Source organism: Gobio gobio, assembly GCF_949357685.1.
Source record: "Gobio gobio genome assembly, chromosome: 15".
NCBI classification, from domain to species: Eukaryota; Metazoa; Chordata; class Actinopteri; order Cypriniformes; family Gobionidae; genus Gobio; species Gobio gobio.
In genome coordinates this window covers 19885052-19912745 of record NC_137108.1, presented here as the reverse complement: position 1 = coordinate 19912745, position 27694 = coordinate 19885052, and the positions used below count along the sequence as shown (strand labels likewise).

At 38.4% G+C, this 27694-nt stretch overlaps 2 protein-coding genes across 2 annotated transcripts in view; both read left to right on the top strand.

The window, feature by feature from the left end:
• gtf3c6 (general transcription factor IIIC, polypeptide 6, alpha) overlaps positions 1-27694 on the top strand; it is a 1355101-nt gene that overhangs the window by 445049 nt on the left and 882358 nt on the right. Inside the window, exon 3 of the mRNA XM_079837554.1 lies at positions 7989-8110. The gene's annotated coding sequence lies outside the window, so the exon portion shown is untranslated. The remainder of the gene's footprint in view (positions 1-7988; positions 8111-27694) is intronic.
• jazf1b (JAZF zinc finger 1b) lies at positions 318-27653 on the top strand. Its single transcript, XM_079837546.1, has 5 exons — positions 318-507; positions 17168-17240; positions 20631-20827; positions 21621-21790; positions 25657-27653. The coding sequence occupies exons 1-5, from the start codon at positions 393-395 to the stop codon at positions 25831-25833; spliced, it is 732 nt and encodes a 243-aa protein (XP_079693672.1). The 5' UTR covers positions 318-392; the 3' UTR covers positions 25834-27653.

Sequence of the window (27694 nt, the reverse complement as noted above, 5' to 3'; positions counted from 1 at the left end):
ACAAAAAACATGGAAGTTAGTGTATTTATGATGTATGTAGCTATGCATCTATAGCCTATGAATACCGTATTGTTGGAAATTAAATGTGACAGGGGAGCACATTTCACACGAAAGTTTGACAGCTTTGAAGTGTCATTTTTTCCTAAGTGAAGAATCACCAATAAAAACACGCACAGTGTATTATGGAGCAGGACTAGTGTGCACTGTGCAGTATTTCATATCAACAGGTATGACGTGAGAAGGTCGGCCCTCCTCTCTCTCCTGCTGGTCGCGCGCTCTCGTCCTGCGCTCGCTGCTCCAGCTGCCTGCCTGACGGTGCGTGCGTGCGTGCGAGTGCGTGCGATCTCCTTTCCGCTCGCCCCGTGCTGCTGCTCTTCAATGTAGCAAAGACCATGACAGGCATCGCCGCTGCCTCCTTCTTCTCCAACATTTGCCAGTTCGGGGGCTGCGGACTGCACTTCGAGTCGCTGGCCGAGCTCATCGTGCACATCGAGGATAATCACATCGGTAAGTGCGCTCGCGGAAACAGAATCTGTGCCGCTGCAGCGCGCGCAGCAATGGCCGGCTCGCGCGCACCCCAGTCACACTCACTTCCTGCGTCGCAGCGGCGCTGTTGCTAGGTGTGGTGAAGCGATGGGGCTTCACTGCGTTTTGCTCGGTTTCGTGACGCTTTCGGGTATCGAAAGCACAAGTTCTGAACTCATTCGGGGTTCGTCAAGCCCCTTCGAAGTGGTGCATGATCTGAACGTGTAAACACAAGCGGTGTGAATGTTATTTTCTGCGCGAGGCCCCCAGACACGGAGCTGCTGCTGAGATGTCTCCATCTCACCCGCTCAGAGCAGCTCATAAACACTAAATGCATGGATAATGCGGATTAAAGTCCCCTAGAAGTGATTAAATACATGTTAGCTAATACAGAGCTTCCTTAATATGGCTAAAGGTAACGGGTACGTGTGGATGGTCATCATGATCCTTATGCGTCATAGTAATGTGCAGTGATCATGATAGACATGCATCAAATGCATTAATATCAGCATCAGTTGACGATGCGAGTAAGTGTTAACTTTTCGAATCATACACAGATGAGGATTTGTATGTATTATGGTTTATGTATTAAGGGTGTATTACAATGTCCTGTATGAAATATAACACTTTGATGGCTTGAATTTCAGTGCTATAAGATCGCAAATGCCTTGTCAAACGTTCCAGTAGCACACATTTTTTTAGAGTAAAAAAATAAAAGTAATTGTGGTCTTAAGGTTAAAATAAGTCACACTGTAAAATAAAAAAGTCATAATTATGAGAATCAAAGTCTGACAAAATATTAATTCCTGCAGTTAGAATGACTTATATACTTAAAAAATGGGTTAATGAATGATTCAATGACTCGCTGAATGAGCATTTTTGAAGGAATCTCTTGAATGAATGATTCAACTGCTGAATCCAAAATCGCCATGGGGGTAAATCCAGCCCCCGGAAAGCGTACCTTCCATAGGGGCAGCCATTGCTAACCAAGCCATCACCTGCTGTTAGCATCCCATTGACTCCCATTCATTTTGGCGTCACTTTGACAGCGAATAACTTTACATCTGAGGCGTTTAAAGACTCCATTTGTCCATTGTTTATTTCTAAAGCATTACGGCAATGTATAAATGGCTCCATTACCTTGTATCTTACACTATCGCCCCGTAGAAGCCGTTTTTGTAAAAATAGGCTAACGATTGCGTCATAACCACGCGACAACTGGCGCACAGTAGAGAAATTACCGTATAGACAGGAGGAGAAGCTCGCAGTCTATGAGGCAATTTATTAAAATAAATAAACACTATGCAAAATGACAAAATAATTAATCAGAATACTTACCAAAAGTTGCCTCTGCTCACGCTCTCCGTTTCTGCAAGAATCGGTGATTCAGATTTCATTTTGCACAACTACTAGAAGGCTTACAACTATCAGACAGGTTGCTCGTGTCACATCTACGTCATCAAGCTCAGTCTGAGGCTGCAGTACGCTCAGCCATCAGGAAGTGAGTGCTTCTAACTGACTTCACTTTTCACCGTGGAAGTCTATGGGGTCGGGTTGTCCATTTATTTTACTGTCTATGGAAATAGCCCCCTATACTATCAAATAGGGCATTATTTGAAGGGACAGCCATTTGTAGTGGTGTCCGAAACCATAGTGGACATTATTGAGGGCACTCATTCAATCCCACATTGCACCGCAATAACGAGTGTACTCACTTGTTTTCATTCACTCCTTCAAGTGAACTATGTTAATGGACTAATGTAGGGAATCTCGATCTCGGATTCAGCCAATGATATACATTTTAATAACAGTCACTTGTCGCCACCTACTGGTGTTACAGTGTAATAGATACAATCGTTATTTGAAGCGCCAAGTTACTTTCTAGAGGAGATCTGCTCATTTGATAGATACTGTAGACATCAGTGTTTATATCCGAACTATACACTTTTATTCCAGTACATCTGTGATATGAATATGAATATTTGTAAGACAGAAATAACAATACTTTGTGAAGCTGTTTTTAATACCTGTAGATGACAACTGCTCTCTATGGCTCAGCTTCAGCGCCAATGCAGATTTGAATGTTCCGGTGGGATTTTGTCAAATTAATAGACAGGCGAATCGTTGTCATTTAGGAGTAAGATTGCGTGGGTGTTTGAATCGAGATTAATCGTGCAGCAAGTGCAGATCTCTGTCATAAGGTTGCCTTGGAGCCTATCAAGGTCTGATTTGTTGTCATTCAGGGGTCGGACTGGGGTCAGGAATCCCTTTGAATCCCTTATCCATTAGAACAGATGTGTAGGATCAAAGCCCTTTTTTGCCTGTATTGCCTTGCTGAATCACTATAGTGATATGGTTATCTTAATGCAGAAATAACTGTATAGATGTGTGCTTGTAAATGTGTGTGATAAATGAAATGGGTTCTTAATGTTTTGCACAAAACCGACAGTGCTCGCTGCTGGTTTTCTGGGCTGTTAGGTACACTGAAATAGAGTGAAAGTAAACATGAAAGGACTGAGGGCCTCTAAGTGAAGTCCGAAAATGTAAGCATAGCATGAGATGGAATGCTGGCTTGCTTTGAGCACAGCTGAAAAAGGGTATTACACACCTGTCTGTCATAATAATAATGCATGCTCTCATGATATCTCTTTCGTTTTTTGTGATCTAGTCTCTATAGTGCTGATGAATGTCTCAGGATCTGGATTCTGCTGATGTAATTTAACACCGTTGAACTACCTGTCCAGTAGACTCTGGCAAGAGCCCGTATGGAGTGGATTTGTAAGGAGAAACCTGATTTCTAGAGACAAAGCGCCCCCCTCCCCTCCATTTCCCTGCTGACTGACGTTCCCTGTTAGCTCAGCTGGCCTGCGAGAGGGAGATCAGACTGGAGAACTGGTGGAAATCATCAGTCCAGTCAACCGTGTTAGCCTGAGGTGCTTTCAGCCACCCATACACACTCTGCAGCTCAGAGACTCTGCAGTTGAATGAATTTTGCCATGTGTGCATCACTCTTTGAAAGTTTAGTTTGCTGGCTCAAAGAGTTTGTCGAATCAAAATTGACGGTTCTTATTTTCTATGGAATATTTTAGTATTTATTATAAATGAACTAATGATAAATGATCCCTTTATTCAAAATAACTTCCCCTCCCTCTCATAACAACATCTCTTCTCTGATAATGTGTTTAATGTGACCCTTGCGTACACGTAAAAAGTGAAGTATACTTTGGCCTTAAAGGAGATCTGCTCATTTGATCGCTACCATAGACATCAGTGTTAATATCCAAACACTACTTCCCCTCCTTCTCATAACAACATCTCTTCTCTGATGATGTGTTTACTGACGTGAGGGCGGTACAAACTGTCACTCATGACATCAGACACTGTAAACCCTAATAAGTTGTCAGAAGTTGAATGAGAATTTTTTAAGTTAAGAAACTCAAAGTTTAAGTAAGATTTTTATTGTTCTTAACTTGATTTATACATTTAACTTAAAATTATCAGGTCATCTCAACATAAATATTTTGCTATAACAAACTATTTCAGAAAATGCCAAACTTGCTAACATGTTAACAATAGCCTGGTATAGCACTTACAGAATGAGTACAGCAACTTAAAACATGTAACATACTGTACCTGCTCTTAAACCAAGCAGCATGCACCGCTTGTCACCAAGATGGTGAACTCTCCAAAAACCCACATTAACAAACTCTTCTGAATTAGCATAACAAAACATCAATCACTGCTAAATCTCCCTTACCATTAATCTAGCAAAAAATATATTATATAACACTTAATTTTAGCATTTACTCTCCCTTTCGAGTGCCATGGGCAAAGCATGCTGGGAAATAAAAAAATCCCAGCCCAGTTTCAGTTAAACTTAAGTTAGTCTAAATGAAAGGAAATGAGTTCATACAACTCAAAACAATGAAACAGTTCAGTTTACTTGAAATATGTCAGTGTTGTGAACTCGAAAGAAAAAGAAAGTTCTGAATACTCCTAACTAGGGCTGGGTTAAAAATATCGATTTCTTGATTTTAATCGATTCTCATTTTCATGACCAATATCGATTCTTAAATCCCAAGATTCGATTAGTCATCCGGTTTTCAGATGGATGAACGGAACATTGGAGCGCGTCTCCCATCCAATAAATCGAAATAATCTTTGTGCTTTGTTACTGTTGATATGACACAAAGTCTGTGATTTCAAATTACGTCCATTTTATTACGAAATTCAAAAACCGTTTTGGCGCTGTGGCGCGAGATCGCACTGGCTCAGCTCAAGAGAAGCGGCACATGAACTGATCGTCTCTTCTGCCTCAATACCAGTTACAGCGCAAAATAAACATGATTGAGCATCTGAATCACATCTCATGCAATCACTCAATCAGTGTTTCAACCGCGGAAAGACGTCAGTAAAACATCACGTAACGTCACATTTACCATATCCAGTGTCCATAAACTCGTTAGTCAGCTAGAAAAATCAACTCTAAAGAGGAGCATTTTGATAAATGTATGCCCCATGTCACATATTCATTATAATATTTTATGTTCTTCAATATTTGATGCATGTTTGAAAAAATCTGGCAAGTTTTTATGACAGCCACCCTTTAAATGCTTATTTCAAAAAACGATTTGGAGCTGAAATATGATTATGTAATTGTAAAGTTAATATTATAACTTTATTATTATTTAAAAAAGACATCATTGAGTGTAATTTAAGTGTTTGTACACAAACCAGTTAATTTTTACCTTCAATATTATAGTAGGCTACAACTAACTCCAAGAGTTTACAGCATTAGTTCAGAAATTTGTTTTCCTTGAGAACATTTGCCATGTATCGTACCTGAAATATATCCGAAAATAATCAATATCGAATCGAATTGGAATCTACTCGAATTTCAAGCTTGTGAATCGAAATCGAATTGTGAAATTTGTGTCAAGACCCAGCCCTACACATAACAGTTAATTTAACTGAACTAATTTGTTTCATTTAAGTTTGTCCTACTCAAGCCAATTAAGTATTTTGAGCGTTAGGGTTTACAGTGCAGCGGTAGCAAACCACAACCATCCAATCAATTCCCTCCACATTTGTTCTTGTTCGAGAAGCCATTTACGAATTCATATACATCACAATAGAGAAGAAAAGACTGTTAAAACTTCTGTTTCATGACAATTTCGAAGTTAGGCAGAAGTATTTGCAGAATTATGTGATCTAATGGTGCAAAATATCTCAGTATCAGCTAGGTATTAGAGATTCATTTAATTTATTATTTATAAGTATCAGTCCATATTTGTATATACTTTTCCTTATTTCATTTATATTATTATTTATTAATGAATTTGTATTATTTGATTCATTTTATTACTAATTTATTACTAATACATTTTAATTTATTTAGATAAATCTGTGTAGAATTAAAATAGTATTTGATGTTAATAATGGTGCATCCCTAATATGGTCTTTAATGTTATAAATGATTGTTACATGTGACTTTTGTTCTGATCTGAACTAGACCTTCCTGTAGTTTGAAGTGTCAGGTGCTAAAGGCTTGTTTTTAAATGAGATATTTTACATGCAAGTAGGTCATAAAGATTGAACAGAAGATATAGTCAGGCAACATTTTGCATACAAAATCCTGCATATATAATCTTCAAAATCATCTGCAGTTGACCCAGTTCATGGGACGCAGTGAAGTTCACAATTTATATTCACCTTTACACTGCTATGTAATATTTTGAATTCCTCTACTTGTACAAACCAATGTTAAGGTCCACACAACCTATGTTTAGCAATGTTATGCAACATTAATCTGAAGTGGAATAACAGTGATTGAAGGTTGTGATCAGGGCCATTACTTGGCATAATAGCTGAGAGGCGACAATGAACGGCCCAATGTCAGTGGTAACGTTAACATTAAAACATTCACCTAAAAATTAACATTTTATCATCACTTACTCAAGTTGTTCCAAACCAGTATGAGTTTCTTTCTTCTGTTGAACACAGAACAAGATATTTTAAAGATTTTTGGTAATCAAACAGTTGACGGTAGCAATTGACTTCCAAAGTAGGAAAAAAATACTATTGAGGTCAGTGGCTGCCTTCAACTGTCTGGTTACCGACATTCTTCAAATATCTTCGTTTGTGTTCAACAGGAAAAAAAAAAAATGTATGTTATGTTAAAAAATAACATAGATTTAAGCAAATTTGTAGACAACATAATTTTTTAAAAAAGTTATCAAAAAGACTTGGATCAGATATAGTTTATATTGAAATTATGTAATTTTTCAAATGAAGTGTTAGGTGGGGATTGCCAAAGCTTTGCTGTATGATAAAGTGTTCTGTTCACATTTGGAAAATATATGTTTACTTTTTATATATGAAGTTAAATCTGCAAAACTTTAATTCAAAAATCACAGATGTGCGGAACCTCCGTTGTCAATATGATAACAACCAATGTGGATGTGAGAGATTAATGTATCAGTAAGTATACCGGCTCTTATTAGTTATAATAGCGTCAGCAGTCCTGGACTGTATACTGACACCTATTGGCCTGGATGCATTCAATTTGTTTATTGACTGTGCTTCAGAGCAAAGTCTTTTTGATCATGTTTTGTTTAAGTTCCTTTTCGCCCATGGACATTCTTGGATTCAGTCTCAAAAATGTTTGTGTGTTGTTGGTGATTTGTTTTGTAATTAGGATGTTCTGTTGGATCCCAAATGCGTTACTGTGGCTCCACTTCAGTGTTTTTAAAGGCACAATATGTAAGATATGTACAAATGCATATTTGATATTTTAATTGAATTGAGGACTGGTGGTGGTGCTTAAAGGATTAGTTAACCTCGAAATGAAAATGTCCTGATATTTTACTCACCCCAATCTCATCCAAGATGTTCATGTCTTTCTTTCTTCACTCGAAAAGAAATTACGTTTTTTGAGGAAAACATTCCAGGAATTTTCTCCATACCATTAACTTCCATTGCAACCAATGGAAGCTGTGCTCAATGTTGAAGGTCCAAATCAATGCAGTTTCAAAGCGCTTCGAAGGGCTTCGACGAGAAATAGGGTCTTATCTAGCGAAACGATCAGTCATTTAAAAAAAAAGAATTAACAATAAATATACTTTTTAACCTAAATTGCTCATCTTGCGCTTCTCAGCGGAGCTCCAGTGATTGCGCAATCACGTAGAAAGCGTCACACTAGACGTAGCCGGAAGTACCGCCCCCGTGTTTACAAAGCGCACATGCGAAGACTAATGCAAACGCCCTTTAGCAAAAAAAGTTCAAACAACAATGTCGGACGATTTTGAAGTTGAAGATGGAGTGTTTTTTGGTAAAAAGGGCGTTTGTATTTGTCCTCGCACATTCGCTTGGGGCGGTACTTCCGCCTACGTCTAGTGTGACGTTTTCAGTGTGATTGCGTAATCACTGGCGAGCCGCAGAGCAGCGCAAGGTGAGCAATTTAGGTTAAAAAGTATATACATTTTTAATTTTTTTGGAAAATGAACAATCGTTTCGCTAGATAAGACCCTATTCCTCTTCTGGGAGCGCGCAGAGCCTCTGAAGCCCTTCGAATCGCTTTGAAACTGCATTGATTTGGACCTTCAACATTTTGGTTGCAATGGAAGTTAAAGGTATGGAGAAAAATCCTGGAATGTTTTCCTTAAAAAACTTTCTTCGACTGAAGAAAAAAAGACAAGAACATCTTGGATGAGATGGGGGTGAGTAAAATATCAGTACATTTTCATTTTGAAGTGTACTAATCCTTTAAGATATTGTTGGTCATTCAGTGTTTCTGTAAAAAAATATTAATGGTTATAGTTAATTATTAATAAGATAATAATACTACTACTAATAATAACATACAACGCAATAAGGATTGATGAGCTGCTGGGTTCATGAATATGAATCACGTTGTCAGCGTTCGTTCGAACTGATTTGCTGAAATCCAAACTGTATTATACAATACAGCATTTAACTGCACAACGGCTGCTAAAAAAGGACCACAAAGTCAGCAAAGCATGCAGTTCTGTCTCCGTGTTATTGTTTACATGGTTGTCAAGGCTGGTATGTTACTGAGCTGTTGAGAGAGATGGCTCTGGGCTGCGTTTCCCAAAAGCATTAGCCGTTTCCACAGTCGGGCCAGTGCGAGCCAGGGCTTTCAACGGGCCGGGCAGGGCTAATAGCCTCGGACCTGTTGCAACGAGCCCAAAACCACACTGTGTTTCCACCGTTGGGAAGCTGTAGGCAAAAGCCCAGATAGTAAGATATCGGACCACCACTTCAGACTCACTGTCGGACCACCATCATACATTAAACTTGCCTGATCATTAATAGAATAATATTGATTATTATTACAATACGAAGTAAGTTAAATGCGTACATATGAATGATCAAAATTTAGGGATGAGCAAAATGCCTGCAGAATGTCAAATCTGTCCCCTGTAGACCAGCCTTTATGTGGGATGTCTTAACTTTCAACCTTGCACAATTCTACTTTGATATATTTTGATTATGGGTGTGCTATATATTGACAAAAAATTATCTCAAAATTTTCTAGGATTTTATCATTAACGATAATTAAACTATATTTTGCTGAGTGTGTTATTGTGCTGGTACCTTGGCAGGTTGACTCTCAAAGTTTTTGATATTCTTTGTAGTGGTCATTTCACAGCAGTGACAGAAATTATTGTTTCCAATACGTTTCAATTGATTTTTTACCTTTTTATGGGCATTTTTAACGATATGCGATCTGACATTATCGAGTATCCCTCACACACACCCAGTGAGTGCATGCATACACTACGTTATGTAGGCCTAGACTTGTAGATTAGACTAGTGCGGGTGCACATTACAGTGCACGCTTTCACTGCGTGATTTACTCGATATCATTTAATATTCATTTAATATAGTTAATACATTTCACACAGAGTGGAATTTTTCTCCAGGCATCAGCATAACCAATGTGATATTGATTTTATACAAGTTTACTAACAAAAAGTTAATAAGTGACTTACATTTTAGACACCATATTTCAATTTTTTGCTCTATTTCGCCAAAGATATTAGTTCAAAACAAAGCCACAGCACTGTAATTGCATCTCTAAGCAACACACAGAGGTGATTCCTTACTGAATGAATCATCTTTTTGAACAAATCAATTGAATCAATGATTCGATGACTAAGATAGTCAAATGCTTAGTTCCTGAATGAATAAGCCGTTTGAATGAATCGGTTGAATCTCAATGGCTGAATCCGAAACCGCCCCCTATACCCTTAAATAGGTCACTATTTGAGGGGACAGCGGCTGTACACTCGTTATTACGGTGCAATGTGGGATAGAATGAGTGCACTCAATAACGTCCACTATGGTTTCGGACACCACTACAAATGGCTGTCCCCTCAAATAGTGACCTATTTAGGGTATAGGGGGCGATTTCGGATTCAGCCATTGAGATTCAACTGATTAATTCAAACGGCTTATTCATTCAGGAACTAAGCATTTGACTATCTTAATCATCGAATCATTGATTCAATGGATTTGTTCAAAAAGATGTTTCATTTAGTGAGGAATCACCTCTGTGTGTTGCTCAGAGATGCTATTACAGTGATGTGGCTTTGTTTTGAAATATTTTCTTTTGGCGAGAGCAAAAAATGGAAATATGGTGTCTAAAATGTAAGTCACTTACTTACATCCTGTTGTTTAGTAAACTTGTATAAAATCAATATCACATTTGTTATGGTGATGCCTGGAGAAAAACTCCACTCTTTGTGTTAAAATGTATCAACTATATTAAATGATATCGAGTAAATCCCGCTGTGAAAGCGTGCACTGTAATGTGCACCCGCACTAGTCTAATCTACAAGACTAGGCCTACATAACGTAGTGTATGCATGCACTCTCTGGGTGTGTGTGAGGGATACTCGATAATGTCAGATCGCATATCGTTAAAACAAACAACAATTGCGATATTATTGCAGATGATAAATCGCACACCCCTAGGCTTGAATTACTGACAATGAATGCAATGTTCGTTGTTTGAAGCTTTAGTTACCGAATCGTACAGGCTACTTTCCCGTATCAAAAGTGCGGGGGTTGATTGCTGTCTTTTCAAAACTCCGGGGGTCATGACCCCTCTGTCCCCCGTGTCAACGGCGCGCCTGCGACTGGCCCTGGCACGTACTAGCATGCCCCCTTTTAGCCTGACGGTGTAAACGCGCTAATGTAATACAATAGCCTCCAACGGTCTCTACAATCAACTTAGGCGTACAATGCTTTTGAGAAACATAGCTCTGGTCTGATATTGTTGTGTTCAGGTAGCGTAATGTGGGCAGCCAAGCCATCATTTTCAAAAGTGTCCGTTTTGGTCCGTTTACACTGAAACGCAACCCCGGAGTTTTCAAACTAAAACGGGGTATGCAGCGTTTTTAAAAGTATCCATTTTAGTGGTTTCGAAAACGCTGGAGTAGTGTAGACGACAGGCATAACAATAGCAAAAGTTATGCGTTTTGAAACGAAAACACACAGTCATGTAAACGGGGCCTACAACGCCCATGATTTAACGCTCATTCACAGCATCATCAAGCTACGCCTTTGTTTTGAACAAGCGACCTCTAGCGGCGAAACTTACATACTGTGCCTTTAATACGTATATTGCTTATATCTGAAAGCAAAATTAAAAGTATATTTTTACTTCATATAGTGCTATTATTAGTAGTAGTAGAAAGGTGTGTTATGTTATCAACATGGCGGCTTCCATGTTGGGCAACCAGCCTCGTGTAGGAAAAACAAATTTTATATAAAACCAATATGTCCTTATGTAAGCAAACTAAACTGTAATTATATTTCTCAAAGGTGTTGTTCATTACTTTATGTGTAAAGCTTTTTTTAAGTAGCAAATATTACTGTGTGCACATTTAAGTTCCACTGCGGCTGATTTACATTTTTGTGTTTTCTGTGGTATTGCTGTGGCTGAATGTTTGAGTTTTACAGAGACGCACAAAATGGAGGCCAAGTTGCCACAATGGCAACACAATAGAGCAGCGCTCTAACAAAATAAAGTGACCTAGAAAAACATTGCCGCTCCACTCAGCAGTCCTAAACCTGTCGTTCTGAAAACTGATAGCCTTAGCCTGTCTGCCTTTGTTTAGCTTATTTTCACTGAAGGATTTATGCGTGAAGTTAAATTGCCCTCACGACCATCATGTTTACATCTAAACTAAATGTGTCAACACACCGGTGTGCCCCATTCTCTGATCGGATGAGATGGCGGTTGATCAACTCCAGGCAGCTGTTTTAATAGCTCTTCTGCTCTCTGATCGCACGTCTCGCATGTGTCCGGGGTGTTAGTTGATAGAGAGTGTGGCTAAAGTGACTTATTGCGCAGTAATGAGGCAATTAGTGTCCCATGAAACCCCTCCCTCACCCACAGCCCTGCTCCTGGCGAGGTGTGAAATCTGGCATGGCCCCACATAGGCCTGGAGCAAGCCTAATTACAAAGTGGGATGGTGGATTTTGGCCTCTCTTCCTTTTCATCTGGGGACCTGCTGCTAAAAACATTCTGTGCTTTAATTAACGCCCGGCTAAACAAAGCTCACATTCTAGCGGGTGAGGTGGGTTCATTGACAGGCGCCCTTGCGTCCATTAGGGGGCGATGGCACGCTATCAGAGTAACTGCATGGTGATTTGCGAGGTCGGGTGGAGAAATGTTGCCGATAGGCCTCATTGCTTACAGCAAATGAGCTTGTGAAGTTTTAAGGTTGTAATATTTTATCACCTTCGAATTTTCCTCTGTCTTCAAGCAAATTCAAGTTTGTGGTTACCACGCTCTCTAGGGTTTGATTGTTATATGTTACGAAGGCAACGATGTAAATACTGGGGGGAAGAGAAGAAGGGGTGTGCCTAAACCTTTTACTGTTCGTACTTGACGGCGTGTGTGTGGGTTCTGTAAGCAACGTGTCCTTCAAAAGATCCCTCCGAGACTCTCGCTGGATGTGACAATTTTTTCGACTTCCAGCTCTTAAAATTGTGAATTTAAAACTGGCAGGCCGTGGCCTCGGAGGGTTTCACATTAAGAGTGTTAATATAACGTTGAGATGATTTAGGAAGTTGAAAGGGTAACAGCGCTCAGAATTATTTTGGTTGCGACTACAGTGTTTAGCTAGCTTAAATCCTCCTGTTGATCGGAGACTATCATAAAAAATACAGTTTACCCCATATGCTGAAGCTCTTTTTATTTGTTACATATTATAACACTGTTTCCGAAACTTTCGCTCCATCTTGTTGGACAGAGGTACAGTGTTTTTTTTTTTAGTAGCCTATCAGTGAGATACTCTTTTTGAGATTTCAGTTTTGGTTAACTAGTAACCCTGCGGAGGCCTTCTGCTTTCAAGATGTCCGCTCTACAGGAGTGATCTGCGGGCCTCTGAACAATGAGCGTCTCTGAGCTTCAGTACACTGAGGGCTCCTGGAATGGCCTACGGGAAAAAAAATCTCAACGGAAATAATAAATTTGAGCTGCGGTGACTGGTGTCCCCAGAGCTGCACCTGGTGAACCTAATTACCTCAAACCAACACCCCCTGTTCCTTCCCAGCCCTCCATCCAAACCCAGCGCGGGCCAGCTAATGACAGGAAGAGCTGATATTACCTGGATTAACCGTGGCAGGGGGCTGCCGCTGATTTAGAACGTGTGCGTCTGTGTGTTTTGGATGTGTGTGTGTGTTGTGATCTTCACACGTACAAGACCACCCACGCACAGAGGAGCAGCTAAATGTTGTATCTTCTGATTGACAACAGATTACACAGCGGCAACTACTAGTGCGGTTTGGTTCTTGGAGTTTTTCTACTGATGTAATCCACCATGATTTATCTTTCCACAGACTTTTGAAGGTAATAATCATCCTCTCTTAGTCACATAGGATGCAACCACTCCGCCTGTTATAAATATATTACAATATTGACGACATCATGGATTCCTATAATGTTTTGAGAGAGAGAGAAAAAAAGTAGGCAGAGTTTTTTTCTCCCAATGTGTCTGGGAGAGTAAAAAGAGGATTGTGGGTGGGAAAAAAGAGTGAGAGTGTGGAGAATACACTAATGTCCGAATTTGCCCCCTGTACCCATACCCTCATGCACTATTTCCTACATTACTCCACTATGAATGAAAACGAGGGAGTGTATTTGGACACTTGAGTGCGCCGGAAGGGCTGCCGCTTATGGTTTGTGCTTGTTGTGGCAGCTCCAGTAGTAATGAAAAGATTTATCTTGAACTCTGTCATGGAAACTAGCATGTATAAACCTTTTTAAACAATTTAATAATCAATTAAAAAGGAATTTATGCCAGTATGATATTATGCTGTAGCCATGTTTTGGAAAATGGATGGATGATTCAACTGCGGGCGGCATCTTCTGGTCAGACACGGGAATCCATTTGGCGCACAACTCACAGTGCATTATGGGTATTCTCTAGCCCTTGAGTGTACAGCGGTTGTACACTTGTTATTGCGGTGCATTGTGGGATTGAATTCAATCGCACTCGATTATCTTATTGCTGGCGAAAAAAAATGACAAATATGTTTTTTAATGGCCAGAGCAGGTTGAACAATGGCCGATTTAATACTGATATATTATATAATATATAATGCAGATACAACTTCATGATGACAAATGAGATGTGGAAAATAAGTATTAAGATTTTGATGTACAATTAAAGGGATACTTCACCTAAAAATGAAGGTTATGTCATAATTTTCTTTCCTGATGTTCCAAACCTGTTTGACTTTCTTCAGGGGAACAAAAAAAATTAAATGGTAGCCAAAATGGTTTAGTTACAATCATTCTTTAAAATGTCTTCTTTCTTTTTCCACAGAAGAAGGTAAATCATACAGGTTGGAATGATATGATGATGACTAAATTATAACAGAATTAAAAAAAATTGGGTGACCTGTCCCTTTAAATTCACTAAACAAATGCTTATCTGAGATCAAGGTTGTCCGTTGATTTTATAATTCATGCGAGTTGGAACTAAGACTATTTGAGATTATCAGATGATGCTGATAATTGTTAGCCTAATTTTCCAAACCAATAGCCTGTCTGTTGATCTATTCCACCTTTGAAAGTGTTCCTGGTCTTGAGCAGTAGTGAAATAATGTGTATGTGTGTGTGTGTGTGTGAGAGAGACCACCATGGTAGACCACCTGTTTGTGGACCACCTCTCCCTGTAATGGGGTCCTGGTAGGCAGCAGCTCTGGGGCCCCTTAGTGACTTCAGGCCCTAAGGAACCTTGGCAATCCTATGTGTGATTTACGGAGTGTGTGTGTGGATTGATCCATGTGTGTGTGACTGTATGCAGCTCTTCTTGTTTCTCCTCTTCTGGGACTTTTTCCGTGCACGGGTCATATGCACACGTACAAACCTCCTTTTTCTTGGCATAGGAACAGGGCAGTGCCTAATGATTTGTGTGTGTGTGTGTGTGTGGCAGAATGTGGTGGGGTCTTTCTCACAGTAGTTAAATCAATGCTAATGAAACACTTTAGCTGAGGTGCTGGCCGAGCTGAAAGCTTTAGGCCTAAACAATGAACCGACACGGGACGACACCCCTACATCCTACCTGCTCTTCAAGATCTCCGGTGTTCATATGGCGACCGAAACCAACCCCACACTGGCCCATATAAGGCCATGGTCAGTGCGTCACCAACACAATCTCATGGCAATTCCTAACTATATTGCGTTTTTGTGAATTGGTGGCTAATTTATATGAAATTTGTATGTATGTCATACATTTTTGTATGACATACATACAGTGATGGTGGGGTTAGACATGAGCCTTCATGCTTCCTTTTTTCCCCTAAAAGAAATCATGTTATCGGACGAGTCACATTGTATGAATTGTTATGAAATGACCACCTCATGTGTTTTCCTGATCAGAAAGTCAACCAATTATCAATCTCATGCAAAACACAACTATTTTACAAGGTGACGATTCCGTTTAAATTCATTACATTTTTAGGGGGAAAAAATTGGGGGCATAAACAGAGAGTACAAAAAACATATGAATGGAATTTTATGAATTTGAAAATGAAACGGCTTCTCAAATAAGAAAAAAATGTAGGGTGGAATTTGTTTGTTAATCGGAAATTGATTAAATGGTTCATAGTTGGATGGCTGTGATTAGGCTGCACATAACTGAACTGAACAGATCAATAGAATGCGAAAATCTCATCGAATATTCGTGCCGAACATTTGTGTTGTGGCCGAACCTTTACCCGTCAATTCGCCAAAACATAAAATAGTTTCGAATTACCTTGCGTCGCCATGGTAACAACCAGGTGGCAGAGTCTGCGTGACTGCGTAATTATGAGGTGGCAGAGCCACGGAGTGTGTGATGCCACGCTGGCCGGAATCGCAGGTCTCGCACGCTGGGGTGCTTCGTGGTCTCGGAGAGCTGAGACAAATATGGTTCGGGTTAAACGGGGCAGAAAGAAATGTGTTTACTCACAGCAGAAGCATAAAGGCATTGAGACGCATCACGGGGGGTGCACAGGGGAGGCTCATTAGATGAAACCGTGTTTTAGCAGTGCTTGTGTTAATGGTGTTGGAGAATGCCCTGAGAGACAGGCATCTGAAAAACATTACCCTGGCAGAGCCGCTGGTATGCGGGCACCGCCGACCACAGAAGGGACGTTACAGTTGCTGGGACGCTAAGCGGATTTTTGCGCTCGTAGGCAATGGAACGCAGTTTAGAGACGTTTAGCCGGTTTGTTTTCGAATGGAATCTTAAAATAACACAAGCGAGTGAGCTAACACCTATAATGATTAAAGAAAGAATTTTAAAATATACGCATTCGCCACAAGGTGGCAGCGTAGTCCAGAGTGATGCAGCAGGGACGCTTCGTGACAGCATTGACCGCATAGCCGTTTTGACAGAGCAGACCCAAAACAGATATCATCATTTTTGAAGTCGCCTCTTTTATATGCACAACTAAAAACAAGACAAAATCTATTTTTGCCATGGCGTGCGGGCATTTGGATCCAGTTGGAGGCTGATCTGGGTGGCCCTGGGGTGCAGAAAATGAGCACATCTGGGAGGAATGGCAGGCAGAGAGCTCGTTGAGTGTGGTGTGACAATAACCAAATGTCTGTCTTAAGTTTTACCAAACAGCTATTGGATACGCTCTCCATAGTCCAGTCTGTCTCTCATGCAGACGCTCTGAGACGTACTGATTTATTCTGCCATTAAGTAGAGTTTAATGGGAAAAAAACTTGATTAATGGAGTTAATTGCCATCTGCAAGTGATTGTGGACATGTTGTGTGGCAGAATCAAGTATTGAGTTTGAAAGTCAATGACTTTAACAATAAAGTGAGTAATAGCTTCATTCTGGCAATGAGACGTAAGCTTCCACAAACTCACTGACTCTGATGCCACAAAATGACTCTGGGGTGACACAGATTCAGATTCAAACAGGTAAACAACGCTGCTGTCACCCGAAGAGTTTTATATATGCTTTTTGTGAATGTTGTTCAGAATATATTGCCATAGAACTGAAAACCAAAAAGCCTCAAAGTGCTCTTGGTTGTTCTTATGTGGTGTGTTTGTTTTTATCCATGTCAGTCTAGTGAATTATTCATCTCTCTGTTTCGTTTAGATACAGATCCTCGTGTGTTGGAGAAACAGGAACTGCAGCAGCCCACATACGTCGCCCTCAGCTATATTAACAGGTACAATACTACAGATGGTATTATTAGTTATATATATTACGGCTGTAAAAATAAATGAATTGCATCTAACAAGTTTGTGTTTACATAATATATGTGTGTGTGTATATGTATTATTATACACATATATATAGAAAATGTATGTGTGTATATATATATATATATATATTATATATATATATATAAATAAATATATAATTTATATTGATATTCACACATTATGTAAACAGACTTTTATGCTAGATATGATTAATTGTCATTAGTCGATTTTACAGCCCTTATACATACTGTATATATATGTACATGTGTGTAAAAGTTGTTTATATTTATTTCATATTTATAAATAAAAAATATTTTCATTTTACACAATATTTTACATTATTGTTACTCTGTTAAGATGCCAAGCAGGTGTCCTTTTTGGCAAATGCCCATTTGTTTTGTGTTTAGTTTCTTCACTTGTCCACAATTTAGAAAAAATATTTTGGAAAACCACGAACATGTTTTAAAAACAAAATACAAACATAAAGATAAAACATAGTATGAAGTAGTATACATTAAAATATTACAGTAAAATAAAAGAAAAAAATGAAGAAAAAAAAATACATAACCCTGAGCTATGCATTATACATATAGAAAAAAAAAGAGAATAATCTGGTGATTAATAGCCGTGGGTCAGTAATTTAGGTTGCATTAAGTTTGAAACTTGTTTCAAGTTTCAGCCTTGAAACGGTTAAGCAACAAAATAACAAAGATGATTCTCTTCATGATATATGAGAGCAGTCTAGTATTTTCCTTTTTGGAAATGGGATTCTGTATTTTCTGGAAAATGGCCGTGTGTGGTCAAGTCTCCTCTACATCCTCTAAGGGATCTGGTCAGTTTATGAAGCTATAATGAACTTCAAACCAGCACCCAAGTTCTCTTCTTATACACTCACTTCCACTCGACTCTGTTGAATGTGGTTTGTGTAGGAATACTCTGAGCTCCAGTGTTAAAAACAGCTTTAATAGGCTGAATGGTGGTGGAAATTCTTGCGTAACGAAGAGGGGACACTTTTGTCCTTGTATTACTGCTTTATGTGGCTTCTGCTGGTAATCTGTTAATTCCACAAAAGCCTTAAGGTCTGTGTGAACATTTATGCTTTATTGCATACATTTACTGACAGTTTTATAATGCAACAAAAATATTACTGTTAGTCAGCTGAATCACAATATCATCTAGACTTATATTACAGATGGTTAATTTGCATTGAAGGAAGCTGTAGCAGGTTGGCCCAGTATTTTGGAACTGAGAGTATGTTTATGAAAGACTTTTACAACTGCAAAACACTTCATTTTTATTTGGAAACGCGTTTTACATGTTTTACATGTTACATGTGTGAAGCGCATCTCAGCAGCTTGGTTAACAAACTCCATCTCTGCTTATGCTGAGAGTTCTCCTCTGGCCTGCAAACTAACAGTGCATGATTATGATTCAGGCAGCATCACAGGTCAAAAGTCATATTGGGATCGGAGCGAATCTTGGAGCATTCAAAATATTTCATGCAGTTCCATCTGGCTGAAGATCGGATTCCTCACGCCGGTATGGAGACGGATTTTGCAGAGTATCTGATGGCTGTCGTGTCCACGAGGCCTTCGCAGGGGATAGTCTAGTTGACACGGTCTCTTCTGACACTTCAGGGCTGCAATGTGGTTGTGTCTAGGTGTGTCTCCATCTGATCTGGATACGGCCCGGATCCGGGCTGACTACGGTAACCTCGGGATAAACAGAGAGACTAATATTAGAGTAGATGCCATTCTTCTTACGATGTAACAAGTACATCAGGTGTTATGGGAAGTGTTTCCGGTTCTGGCTGACCTAATTTATGCAGCCTGACAATCATATGATTTGAATAATTGATAATGTTCTATATGTATGGCTAAAGAGATGTTTTATTAGTCTAGAGATATAAACGGACAAAGTGTGTCTGCTTCCCGAACAATGCCAGAAATAGGAAAATGATCTACCGCCTGAAGTTGATTTTTGATATTCTAGATATCAACTGGCCAGAATTTTGAGATCGCAATAGACGTGTAAGATGATGAAGCATTAGGAGCTCGCTCAAGTACTAAGGAGCTAAACCATTTAGTTTTTTGTAAGTAATTAGCCAGATTTTAAAATGTATGCAATGTTTAATGGGGAGCCAATGCATTGTTGACACAACCAGGCTAATATAGTCTGTACTGTACTTCCTGGCTGTAGTAACTGTGTTACTGGACCAGCTGGAGTTTGTTTATTAAGCGTACAGGGCAACCACTCAGTAGAGCATTACAATAATCTAGCCTTGAGCTCATTGAACGCAAGAATCCTTCCAAATTTGTCATTGAGAGCATATGTCGTATGTTAGATATATTTTTAAGATGGAGGAATGCGGTTTTACAAATGCTAGAAATGTGGCTTTCAAATGAAAGATTGGTATCAAAGAGCACCTGCATTGTTTTGCATTTTTTGACTTTGTCAAATAAAAGACCATTTTTCCAGTCATATAATTTGTGGTTGAAGATTTCTTAAAAATAGTGTTAAAATATCTCATCTCGTTCTCGTAAACCCAATATCGTGTATCGTCTTGTCTCTTGAGCTGTGTATCATCACACCCCTAGTAAAAACCATAATATTATTACATTTTAAAATAACTATTTCATATTTTAATATATTTAAAATTAAATGTATTCCTGCGTAGATCAACATTTATAAAAATAAACAAAAAGCAGAAAGGACTCCATCGCCCATCTTTCCACCCCTAATACTCGAATTCTGATTTATTTATTGATAAAAATGTAAATGTATGTATTAATGAAATGTATTAACATATTAATTTAAAAAAAATATTAATTAAATAAATTAAAACATGATGATTAACCTGTGTTGTTCTAGTAGTTGGAAGTTATTGTTTTTGTATACTGTCAAATTTCAATATATATTGGCTTGTGTATTGGTTAAAATACTTTCCTGGGGTTTTGTTGAAGTGCAAATGTGCTCCCAAAACCTTTTCCATTAACAGCCATGTATTCCCGAGACAGCTTATTTTCATTGTTACATTGTGTTCACTGTGTCTGTATTTTTCTTTCTGTTAGAGTGGACAGATACATGGCTGGAAATATTGAACTTTTTGTTGTGAGTGAATATATTATTCTATAAATTTAATTGGCTGTAAAATTCTTTGTGTGTACAGTCTTTATAATTTTTTTTAAATCGTTATCCAGTAAACACAAACATAGAAAAGTCATGGAAATCGATAGGTCAAAAATTGTGGGAACTCTGAAGATGTCAAATGTGCTATAGTTTGTATGGCTGGATTCTTTTTTTTCTAAATCAGGTCAAGAGTTTCATCTAATAAAGTTGACTTCTCTCGCTAGGTTTATGACAGACGCAGCACGGCGGGAGCATGAATCTCTGAAGAAGAAAGTTCAGCCAAAGCTATCACTCTCGCTGACGGGCAGCCTTTCACGCAACAGCGTGGCCACGCCCCCCCGCCACAATAGCGGCAACCTCACCCCACCCGTGACCCCGCCCATCACGCCCTCGTCTTCATTCAGGAGCAGCACCCCCACAGGTAGTCCCACCAAACACACGCTCCTGCTTTTTATTCTGGCTATGTGTCTGTACAGGTACTTACACACGTACATCATCTGTAACGGCTTTTATGTGCACTGTTTGTTTTATGCTTATTATATTTCCTAGAAAGATGAATTTTGGCTAATAACTGCAATAAACCCGCTGTGCTTGTTTGATGTTCTGTTGTAACAGATAATAAAATAATCCCAATCTGAGTCACACACTGTTTTTTTCATAGCTGCTGTTTCCCATGGCCTTCTCTAGAGCAGCATGTGCTCTCTCTCCCACAATTAGATGTTTTAGGCATTTTATTTGTGTGGGTTTGGAACACAAACTAAATAGTCTGCAAATTGCTGGTATCATACTATTACTGTGCATTAACCTTCTTAGACCTTCTTATGCCTTCCAGATTCTTTCTCATAAAATGCAAATGCTTTGCTGGCTGGGCACAGTATTCCGATGAGGACTGTGAGAAAAATTACTGTACCAGTTTGCCTTACAGTCACCATCAAAAAAATGAAATCACGTGTTTACTGTCACGAGGGCGGGACAACCTGTCAATCACTTGAGATCACAGCAATAGCTCCCCACAACCATCCAATCAATTCCTGATGGATAAAATCAAATCCCGCTCTACATTTTTTTTTCCTGGCGACTTAAAAGCTTTTGTATCTCTGCTGTGGTGGCTGATGGGAAATGCTGTTTTCTTGTGGTGTAGTGGTTAAATGTGTGGCCCAATAAGTTCCATAACATGATCAATTACTAAATGATTCCTTGTTCTGTCCTCTCAGGCAGTGAGTACGATGAGGAGGAGGCAGAATACGAAGAGTCCGACAGTGACGAGTCATGGACCACCGAAAGTGCCATTAGTTCTGAATCCATCCTCAGTTCCATGTGCATGAATGGCGGTGATGAGAAACCTTTCGCATGTCCCGTGCCTGGATGCAAAAAGAGATACAAGGTAAAAGGACTTAAGTTTCAAGTGTCTGTAACCCTCTACAATGCGAGGAAATCACTTGCATATGCGACCAAATCTTCACTCTGGGCAAAGTGTAGCATAGATATATTTTCACTCGGTGAACACTCTGACTGAGCACTTGTCAAGCGCTCTGTACCTTTTCAGTTCATCTCAATGGAGGCCTGTGTTTGACATGCCGTAAACTATAGTGTGAAGGCGCCCAACTCGCCGATGCTTTGCCCGAGAATGCTGTGTTTCTCACACACACGCAAAGAGAAAGAGAGAGAGTCTTATATACCACTCAGAATTGACACACTACATGTAAATGAAATTCTTTGTTTGGTTTTTCCCTGTCATTTTGAATTAATCAGCTTTTAAGAACAAGCAGAAGATATGCCGGTTTCTCCGGTAGTGGGCGGGTCTAATGCGCAAACGGCAATCTCATTGGCTAGCGGTCATCTATTACTGAGCAAATGCGGACAACGGGATTAATATTTTGATTAAATCAATCTGTGTGTTGTTTATTGTTATTAGTTGTAGTAGTTTTAGTAGTAGTATTATCTTTTAATAATAATTACTATTATCTATTATTATCATTATTATCTTTTTTGTTTTACTGAAACACTGAATGACCAACAATATCTTATATATATTAGGGCTGGGCAAATTAACGCGTTAACGTGGGCGATTCATTTTTTCAGCTTAAATCATTAAAAATATTTAACGCAAATAACGCAGCGTCCGTTTTTATATCCATTTTTGCCCAGCGTTACATTATAAGATCACGCTCTTATACATGTAAATGCTTCCAAGCGCTATGTGTCAATGTCCTGTCTGTCTGTCTGTGTGTGTGTGTGTGTGTGTCAGTGTCTTGTCTGTGTGGCTGCGTCTCATGTCAGCTAATCGAGGGACACTATGACACATGCACACAGACTCGCGTCAGTCCCCTGCTCACATCGAGTTCTCTTTTGCTCTGGAACAAACAAAAACAACAACACAGCGAATTTTTGAGTATTCTCATATTAGGAGTCTTAAATTAGTTAAATAACGTCTTAAATTAACTTAAAGAGTTGTGAGGAAATGAGATGCGCGGGAAAGCGCGTGAGATCCGCGGCTGTTCTTAAAGTGACAGCAGCACTGATGATGCCTGTCATTAATGTTCAACAAAGAACAACGGGAACAGAGAAAATTGTAGCTTTAATGATGATTAATCTATATTTCATTTATTATTTATGCAGTTAAGAAAGGTGTTTGATAACTATTACATTTCTGTATATGTCTAACAGGGAAGGCCATGGGTAAATATAACATTTATTATAATGGGTTTATGTAAAGATTGTTTTAAGTTCACTTTAATTAAAAGTTGTTTTTTTAAAGCCTAATAAATGTTGAAATTGGGAGCTTTCAGTTAATGTTTCATAGAGACAGTATCAGTGATACTGGCCTTCATTCATAAAAAGATGCCATTACAACACGTATTTAAAATATGCTGTCTTTAAATTGTTTATACATTAATTTGGAGAGTAACTGAAATTATTACAATATCAAAATATTAAAAACGTAAAATATTAAAAACTTGCGATTAATCACGATTAATTACAGAAAAAATTTGATTAATTAGTTAATTTTTTTAAATCGATTCCCAGCACTAATATATATATATATATAATAGCACATCAGTCTGGCGAGCAGTATTTTAAATTGTATTTTTTATTTAAAATATATAATGAATATAAAGTGTGTATGTGTGTATATATATATATATATATATATATATATATATATATATATATATATATATGTATATGTATGTATGTATTGTCACCATTATTTGAACCTGTTTATTGAGGTTTTCATTCCCTAAGAAGCAAGTTTACAACACAGATGTGTATCCATAAACAATACCAATCTCCAGTGGCACAAATATGATCAAACAGTGAATGCTGGCCACTCATTGTTCAGCCGTCAAAGAGTTTATTAACACTAAGAGCTGTAATATGGACGTAGCTTGACGTACATTTTTAAAGACATACATGCAGTCCACTGCAAGGCCCGTGTGTTTTATGAGATTTTCCACCGCCAACTGGTTCTGGCTACTGAGATAAATGATGTGCAGCCTGTGAGAGCTGCATTCAATAAGAGGGAGAGGAAATGGATGATGACAGCCATGAGGGCGTCTCTGCATGTTCAGATGTACTGTTAGATGTGGCTTTATTTGGGTTCAGTCTCCACCCCTGTCAAACAGCTGACACTTTCTTCATGATTTCACACAACACTGGATGTTTTATAAGTCTGGATTTATAAGTCTTTTGCTTGACATCATATTATTAATAAATTATATGTTATAATTGTCAATTCAGAATTTAAAATGGCTGAGAACCGAATTGGATTGTAAAACTCTGTGCCGTTTTCATGAACAATTTTGTCAGTCCCTCTCTGGAATTGAGTCCGCATAGGACCTCAAAACTATTCCACTGGCTGAAAGAACTTTTAATGGGTGCTCTTTTCCCTTCCTGATTAAAAATGTACAAAATCACTTCTTGATGTTTGTCATGTGAACTGTTATTACAATCATTGTTACATATACTAATATAGATATAACTGAAGCAATTGTGTGAAACATCTCTTTTTTTTAGACGTGTTGCGAGCTAAAAACCCAGCATAATACTGTAGATTAGCACGCTGCTAACCACTTAGCTTGCTAGCTTAGCCTAAACCTTACACTAATGTTCAATTGTTTTTATACACTAACGTTCTAAAATTTGGGGATGGTAAGGTTTTTTTGTTTTTTAAAGAAATTTCTTATGCTAACCAAGGATGAATAAATACAGGAAAAACAGTAATATTGTGAATAAATGTAATATACGAGTCATTTTTATTCTTTCATTTTTTGAAAGATGTTTTTTTCAGCAAGGATGTGTTAAATTAATAAAAAGTGATGGTCAAGATTTCTATTGTTAAAAAATATTTCTTTTTTGAATAATTGCTGTTTTTTTTTTTTATTCATCAATGAATCTTGAGGTTCACAGGTTCCAAAAAAAAAATAAAAAATATTAAGCAACACAACTGTTTCCAACACTGATAATAACTTAACTGAGTATTATATTAAAATGATTTCTGAAGGATCACGTGACACTGAAGTCTGAAGTAATGATGCTGTAAATTCAGCTTTGCATCACACAAATAAATTACATTTTAAAGTATGTTAAAATAGAAAATCAGTATTTTAAATTAAATAATAATATTTCACAATATTACTGTTTTTTCTGTATTTCTATTCCAATAAAATGTCAATTAATTTCTGTATTTTTTGTAATAAATAAATGCAGACTTTATGAGCACAAGAGACTTCTTTCAAGACTGGTACTATATATATATATATATATATATATATATATATATATATATATATATATATATATATATATAACATGTCATTTATTCCTGTGATGGCAAAGCTACATTTTCAGTTGTCATGTGATACTTCAGAAATCATTTTAAAATGCTAATTTGGTGCTCAAGAAACATTTATAATTATTATCAATGTTGAAAACAGTTGTGCTGATTAATACTCTTATGGAAGTTGATAATTTCTTTTCAGTATTCATTTATGAATAGAAAGTTTAAAATCAAGAAGTATTAATTTATTTAAACAATCTTACTGACCTCAAACCTTTCAATGGTAGTGTACATATTACAAATATTTGTCTGAAGAGTTGTTAATTCATTTAAAAATGTCAAATACAGTTTTGTGGGTCAATCAAGAATTAATTCAAAATGCATGAGTGAATTGTTTAATTTTCCTGTAGTCATGAATACCTGGTGTGGACACTAGATGATTCTCTGTTTTCTGCTTTTCTCTTTTGCAGAATGTGAATGGTATCAAGTACCACGCCAAGAACGGCCACCGCACTCAGATCCGCGTTCGCAAGCCCTTTAAGTGCCGGTGTGGTAAAAGTTACAAAAGCTCTCAGGGGCTTCGACACCACACCATCAACTTCCACCCGCCCGTCTCTGCCGACATCATCCGCAAGATGCAGCAGTAGAGAGTGCCAACATCCCACACACACAAAATACACAACGCACCCACACACACGCCAATACATGTATATACAGAACAGCTCCATATCCATCCGCACCAGCATCCGTGGCTGTCCATTAACTTTGAACCGTCTCATCCTCAGCTTTTTGGAGGACATCCAAAAAATATTTGTCTGTATTTTACTCTTTTAAGAGTAAGACTCATTTTCCCTCATCATTCCACTCCTCATGAGGAGGAAACCTTAATCTTTTTATATTCCTCTTCCTCAAGGAAGACTCCTTGAATCCCTGTGTCATTCCGTACCTCCATGAGGAGGATTTGATTCAACCATCCTTCAAAACACTACACTCTGAATTGCATGCTTTACTTTTTTTGTTCATTTTGTATTATTTCTGTATCTTATTATTAGACAGTTTTGTATTTTTGCACATTCGCTATTCTTTCTTTTCCCTTGTCTTATTTTTTTATGCAAGGTGCTTATTGTAAAAGACTGATGATATGTTTGGAAAGGAGAGGATCGTGACGAGATAACCAGCCTCACACGAATGGAAGAAAAGGACTCGGTGTGACGCGAGTCACTCTGTTAGAATCCGTAAGACAGGAAAGCCTTGAAAAGTCTGAATGTTTGTAATGTATCAATATCTACCCCTGTATAAGCAACATTCATAGCTACAGATAGTGTATATAATTATATTCTATAAGCTTTCATAGTCAGATGACAAGTTTTATTTTGTCTATTTTCATCCGACCTTCAGAGATTGAGATCGAGTATGGATGTGCAGTTTTTCGGTAGTGCTTTCACCCTTCCTGTTAATCTCAGAAAAGCACCAAACGACTCTCAGGTGACAAATCGCCAGCATTTCACGACCATCATCCTGCCCGACCGTTCCGTATTTTAGAGTAAGCTGTTACACGCTTCCCGGGTCCGCTGTGGCCGGAGTGTTCTAGAGCCTCTGGAGCGTTCTAGAACTCCACAGTTAGGCGATCTGGCGAAGAACATAAAGCACTTTGTAGTGACCAGTTGCCAACCTGTTTAGGGCATTTTGTATTGCCAACATGTCTGATGTTGCAGAATGTCGCCTGCGAATCAGCGGCGAAGTTCAAAGGACTATTACGGCACTTTGGAGGTTTCTGCTTCTAAGGTTTTTCTTCTTTTTCTTCCAGCTAAGGGAATTCATTCTTTTGCTATACCTCCGGTGTGCTTGTTAGTTGTGAGATTACTGAAACTGGTTGCCTTGAATTGTGGTACACCACAGCATTCCAGTACAGTATATGTGTAGCCAAGTGATTCAGATCGTCTAGTCACCCTGATTCTGGCTCGTCTCTGGTGTCGTCCGTGCGACCTTTCAGTGGGAAGATGTATGGTATAACCCAAAGATATTCAAGTGTGGACTCATACATACTTTGAATCGGAAAGGTACTTGACTTGATTTGCTTTTGGACTTGCCAGACCCTCCAGAGATCGCAGCCACGTCAGGGCCTGCCAATCACTCATTATGACATCACTGCATGGACGTTAATGTTGTTGGAATTGCAGTGTTGGTTTAGATGCAACATTGTAACAGTATTACACTGCCAGTATAGAGGGAAGTATTTGATATATTGTGTACTTAATGTATTGTCTCAATGTGAGTGATTTAAATTATATTTTCTTAAGTTTCTGGACAACAATGTTCCTACATGTAATGAAGTCAGACACCAGTGGTTGTTTTGAAACTGGTGACATTTTCTGCAACAAAATTCAAAAAGAAAAAAAAAAGCTGCTTCGTAAATGTAAACCTGGTTACATTTTAAATATTAAAATGGCCTTGGATCTGTTTCATGAATTTTCTTTATTTATTCCCTTCATGATTTGTTTAAATGTC